This window comes from Lagopus leucura, unplaced genomic scaffold (assembly GCF_019238085.1).
Source record: "Lagopus leucura isolate 7727_CA_CO unplaced genomic scaffold, USGS_WTPT01 70-50_obj-0_obj, whole genome shotgun sequence".
Lineage (NCBI taxonomy): Eukaryota > Metazoa > Chordata > Aves > Galliformes > Phasianidae > Lagopus > Lagopus leucura.
The window spans coordinates 27,076-33,139 of NW_024962869.1; the positions used below are offsets into that span (position 1 = coordinate 27,076).

Here is a 6,064-nt window from a genome sequence, read left to right on the forward strand (position 1 = left end):
AGAGCGTCTGGAGAGCGAAAATTAAGTTTTCTTGTTACCCTGAGGAGTCATATGGTAATTGGTCTATGGTTGTTGGCAATGGATTATTTATTTGGAGAAACCCTTCTCTTTACTAGTGAAAACATGCATTCTTCCCGCTCTGGCTTCACAGTACAGTAAGGCTGTGCCCAAGGAGCTGTCGTTCCCAGGCACGAGAGCACAGCAGTCGGTGAGGAGCACTGGCTTCTGCACAGTGGGAACAATCCCTGGTGTCTCAGGGTGCTTTGGTTTCAGCAGTGTCTAGGCTTGGCTTCCATTTAAACAGTATGCTGGGCCACGGGGCAATGGTTTTGGCTTTGTTTTTGTTTTGTTTTTTTCCTCTAGTAGGCAGCGAAGTTTGGTGGTTTTTTTCTTGTATTTGGTTGTTTTGGTTTTGTGTTTTGGGGGTTTGTTGTTGTTTAGGAAAAAAATCCTGTTCTATTCCTGATTACAGAACTCAAGAGCCCATACATTCTAGTCATTTAGACACAGGCATCCAACTATTACCCATTCAAACATGGCCCTTAATAAGGAGACCCCATTTTTAGTCAAATCCAGTGGAAACAACCCTTTTTGGGGATCTATCATGCGAGATCTATCATTCCCCATCCCTCACTAGAACTGCTGGCTACCCTGGGAACGCTTACATTTCAGAGGTAGCGGGAACCTGATCTGGAATTCCTGTCGCTTATAGCGTTCGTACATTGTCCTTTTAGTCAGGAAGTTACTGTAGACCTTTTTCTCCATGCAGGAAAGAAAGACCCCACACCTCCCTCCAAGTAAAGGAAGATGGATATAGTGTCAGGCTCAATTAGATCCAATTGTGGTGGCTTTCCCCAGTGTGAACAATGCAGCTTTTGTGATGAACTCTCAGCAGAAAGCGTGGAAGTCTTAGAGAGGGAAAGAAGACAACGCAGACCCCAAAGTCCCAGTCTCAAGGTGCCGGCCCTTTTCCTTGGGGTGGGGATGAGGTTATGCATAACTGCGGCCCTCTTGAAATGTGATTTTCCCCTTTGAAATGCAGCACCGAGATAAAAGGGGAGAGGTGGTTAGGGCTGGGAACAAAGAGCCGTGTGTTGTCCAGCCTGAGCCAAAAGCATCACGGAGGCAGAGGTGAGCACAGGGCCAGGCCCCACACTTCCTCGGTTGGGCGGCCAAGCACCAGGGGCAGCACCCGGTGAGCGCGGTGCCCGAGCAGGATAGCGCACAGGGAACAAAGTGGCCTGCTCAGTGCTGGAAGTGCTTAAAATGCAAATGTACAGGAACTTCAGACCATCCCCCTCCCTCCTCGGCATGGAGGAAAGCAGCTTAAATACAGCCAGGCCTGGAGAGGAATGTTAAAAAGAGGGGAAGAATCACCCTCCTCCTTTCCATAGGGACCCTCACACGGCGAGATTCAGTATGCATGACTGAACAAGCAAGCAAGGACAGCTCCTCTTTTAACTTTCCTGAACAATGGCTCTGGCTTCTTCCACCATTTCGCATTCTCTCTACCCCAACCCCTCCTTTAAGAAAGGAAAGGGGCAGCGGGGGAGAGAAAGCCCTGCTGCAGGACTTAGAGGGAGAAAAGCTTTGTTTCATGCCCTATAAACACCGCTTAAGCTCCATCTCAAACAACAATAAAAAACCCACATCGTGCAAGTCTAAAAGGGACCCTGTCAGGTTAAAAGTCATACATTAAAGAGAAAGATTACGGTATAGTACAAAGGACACCTTCAATTATTCAAACTTTTTTTTTTTTTTTTATGTTCCCACTTTACTTCCTCTTTCCTTTCATCTTTGCTTGGGCAATGGAAACCAGCGGAGCCATGTCAGATGTCCCAGGTTCTCGTGTGCTTGCACGGCTTTGCTGGGAAACATTTTTATCTGACGGGTGTTCTGCAGGGAATGGTGAGGGTGGGCCTCAAGTCAGGCACAGACCCCCTCTACCATCTACCTGGCACTATGAAGAATGAACAGATCGGTCCTTATGCTCTCCCTTTCAAGTGTCAGCTTTCCCCTGTCACAAAATACCAAATTCACGTGGTAACAAACTCCAGCTGAAGCAGACACCTCACACCAAGGAGCATCTCAACACCAGTTCTCTCCATTGATGCCGAGAGCTCCCACAGCCGGTGCTGCTGCGACCAAACCTTCCCTAGAACCTTTTAAGGCTGATGCTACCCAGCATCCTGCACTGAGGGATCAGACCCTACCTCTTTTCCCTCAGCAGCGGCCCGAACCTCTCAGCACCACGAGCACACCAGGGCAGGCAGGCACCTCTCATCAAGAAGCACAGACAACACAGATACTTTTTTTTTTTTTTTTTTTTTTCAAAAACATACTTCATATTTCCTCTTTTATTATATAAATATCAGTTTAACCTTTTACTGTAAGAATATAAAATGTTTTAAGAGGATCTTTGTTATTTTTATACAAATTCACAAACAGTACAATTAATCCATAGGGGTCTCTGGGTTTGCGTTAACTCTGTGGTCTGGCCTGTTACTGTGGAGGGTTTGACATATTGAACACGTGAGAAAGGGAAAAAGAAAAAAAAAAGAAAGAAAACAAAATAGCCAAGATAGTTTTCTGTTTAAAAAAAAAAAAAAAAATCCTTAACTCTTCCTCTTTAAAATAATAATAATAAAAAAAAATCTAAAGAACCAGCTCCATTTTATTGACAGAACAGAGATAAGACAGATGAACTTCAGTCTCCTCCCCTCGCACTGCAGCCTCGGGGCCTGCAGGCTGCTCGCTCCTCGCCCACAAACAGGAAGCCTGGCACAGTGACCTTTTGTAGGTGATTCGAGAGGGGAGGGGATAGGATTTGCATATATCTCTATATAATTTTGTAAAAAAAAACAACTTGCATTTTACACATTTCTGTCGTAGCAGTAGCCCGATCCTCAGCACGGATTCTCACGTTACACGTTTGTGCTACAAGAGGCAAAATGCAGAAGCACAGTTTGGGTCCCCAATCCCCAGCGAAGAGGGAGGGAGAGGCACAACCAGAATGTGAAGGTGGGACACAGCGGGGTAAGCTCAAAAGCAAACGAAGATTTTTTAAAAGGAAAAAAAAAAAAAAAAGAGGGAGGGGGAAAGGGGAGAGAAAATGAAGAACAAACCCAAGGAAGGGGCATTATTCCAGTCTAGGCACAAAAATGTTTCAGTCTCAAAATCTCTTTCCTGTAAGAATTCCAGGGCTTTTGAGGAGGAAAAAAAAAAAAAAAAAAAAAAAGTAACAAATTAAAACGAGGTAGCCAGACATCATATATATATTTATATATATAGAATATATTCAGCAGAAAAAAAATGTACTTAAAAATCCACAAGAACAGCAACTTCAAATGTCTTTAAAAATAAAACCGTGTAAGAAAATGAATACTGTAAAGAAGAGAATGAATGAGGAAAACTGGGACCAGTTACAGGACATAAGCAAGGGATAGATGGGAGAGTAAGAGGCTGTTTTTGTAGCAGTAATTTTTTTTATGCATTTCAAAATAAAAACAGGTCACAGTATCTCAAATGAAGCAGAAATGAAGCTGGAGATTCTTCCTTAAGTCCTCCAGGCCGAGGGGAGCTGGCCACCCCTTGTACCCTCTCAGCCCCCATCCAAGAGGAATGGATACATAGTTGGATATGTTTATCCCTGTTGCCAAGAAGAGGGAGGGGAGAAGGAGAGAATGGTGAAGGGAAGAGGAGTCTCTCAGTAACTCTGTGGCCCCTCGTGCATGGGAAGGTCTAAGAGACCAGGGTCCACATCCAGGCTCTACAGAAACAGGGCAGGAGGAAATGGTATCTTCATCTCCACTACGGAGATGGGGAGAAAGAATAGAGTGCCTGGGCTTTTCCTTTAGCTATAGTGCAGGATGACGTGGAAACGTGCTGACAAAAGGAGAGGTTGTAGCTGTCCCTATTCTCAGTGCAGTGGAGAACTGGAGTAGTGGGAGTATGTATCTACCCACAGCAGAGAGCAACACGGAACTGGAGATTGAAAACAGACTTAAAAAAAAAAAAAAAAAAGAAAAAAAAAATCAGTGTACCTAGGGAGCAGTATTTCTGTCACAATTCCCAGCTGACAGGGGAGGGGCAGGCGCAGAGGTGGAATGGTTAGGGTTTGTTTTTCAGGGCTTTTATTTTCTTTTGTAACCAAAAGCTGTGTCTGTGCCCAGTGCTGGATGACTGGGTGGCCAGGTACATAAGTGTAGCTAGGAAGCCTTTCCTGCTGTTGTAATTGTTTGTTCCCATTTCCATTCCTACTCTCCTTTATATAAATCAAAAATAATCTATTCTCAATACATGGCAGAGCAAGGGTCTCGATCTTTATCCATCCTTAGTGCAGGAGGGGATGGAATCGGGGAGTGGGGATAAAGAGGGGTGTCTCTAGCCCCAGTGCATAAGTGTGGGCTTCTACCTCTTCTGTAAGGGGGAGGATGCTGGGGAAGGGATGCGGAGAGCTCTGTTTCCCCTGTGTGGAGCTTGAGGCATGACCTGGAAAAAGGGTGGGTGTTTTCTCTCTTTCCTCCTGCCCCCCACCCCACCCTTTCCTCCTTCTCCGCCAGAACGAGGGCAGGTAGGCAGCACACAGGGGTCAAGGATACTCGCTCTGTTCTTCCCTCCAGTGCCAGGGTGCGTGGGTAGCATGGCTGTGCGCGTGCCCCTCTCTCCTCTCCTCCGTTGCAGCAGTCAGTCAGTCCTTCAGTCCATGAGTTCCTCCGGAGGAGACGGAGGTCTCGGGGCACCCCCTCCTCTCACCTGACCTTCTCGCTCTCAGTCATTTCCCACAGTCCCAGGTTGAGCACCTTGAGGCAGGGCAGCTGGGTGATGCGCTCCAGGCCCCGCTTGGTGATGCGGGTGCAGCCGTAGAGGTCGATGCCCGTCAGCTGGCTGAGGTGTTCAGCGATGAGCTCCAGGCCCTTGTCGGTGATGCGGACGCACTGGCCGATGTTAAGGGTGCGCAGCCCGTGCATCTGCCGCACCATGCGGTTGATGCCCTCGTCACTGATGTGGCAGGAGCAGAGGGAGAGTGAGCGCAGCCCGTCCAGTCCCTGCGCGATGTAGGCCAGGCTCTGGTCCCCCACTTTGTCGCAGAAGGAGACGTCGAGGCCGGAGAGCCGCAGGCTGCCCATGGCCAGGTGCATGATGCCCGTGTCGCTGATGTTGTCACAGGAGCGCAGGTTGAGGCTGCGCAGGCTGCTCATGTGCGACAGGTGCAGCAGCCCCGCGTCCGAGATGCCCCCGCAGAAGCTGAGGTTGAGCTGGCGGAGGCGGCCCAGCCCGCGGGCCAGGTGCTTGAGCGAGAGGTCGCTGAGCTTCTGGCAGTCCTGCAGCGTGAGTTGCTCCAGACCCAGGCAGCCCTCGGCGGCGCTGCGCGTCATGCCCGCCAGGTGCCCAATGCCCACGTCGGAGAGGTGCCTGCAGGAGCGCAGGTTGAGGCTCTTGAGGCGCTGCAGGCCCCAGGCGATGAGCAGCAGCCCGGTGTTGGTGATGTTGCTGCAGCCGCCCAGCTCCAGCACCTCCAGCCCCTTCAGGTACTGGGCGATGCGGCCCAGGCTGCTGTCCGTGATCTGCTTGCAGAGGCTGAGGTTGAGCGAGCGCAGGGAGCTGATCTCCGCCACGAAGGCGTGGCCCAGCCCGTTGTCGGTGAGGTTGTAGCAGCCGCTGAGGTTGAGGCTCTCGATGTCCGCCATGCCCTGGATCACGTAGCTCAGGCTGCGCCGCAGCGACAGGATCTGCACCCGCCGGATGCCCCGCGCCGCCAGGCTGGGGAAGAGCGAGGGGTTGGCGCGGCGCAGGTGCAGCTTCGCCTCCACGCCCCGCCACACGGAGCGGTGGTAGGCGGCGTCCCGCCAGGCCGTGCACACCTGCGCCGCGCGGCCCTTGTCGCGCACCTCCAGGTACCCGAAGATCATGGCCAGCAGCTCCGGGAACAGGCACGAGATGTGCGTTTCCATCGCCCGCCCGCGCCCGGCCGCCCCCGCCGGCGCCGCGCTCCGCCGCCGGGCCCGGCCCGCTTCCGCTCGGGGCCCGCCCGCCTTCCGCTCCGCGCTCCGCGCCTCGCCGC

The 6,064-nt window shown here is 51.0% G+C and overlaps 1 protein-coding gene across 1 annotated transcript; it reads right to left on the reverse strand.

The window, feature by feature from the left end:
* Positions 1–2,656: 2,656 nt before the first annotated feature.
* FBXL14 (F-box and leucine rich repeat protein 14) lies at positions 2,657–5,954 on the reverse strand. The gene has a single exon (XM_042891006.1). It carries the CDS (start codon positions 5,952–5,954, stop codon positions 4,752–4,754), a length of 1,203 nt encoding a protein of 400 aa, XP_042746940.1. The 3' UTR covers positions 2,657–4,751.
* Positions 5,955–6,064: the final 110 nt, after the last annotated feature.

Coding starts and splice junctions, on each gene's coding strand:
- FBXL14 (XM_042891006.1), bottom strand. CDS start 5,954: ATGGAAACGCACATCTCGTGCCTGTTCCCGGAGCTGCTGGCCATGATC.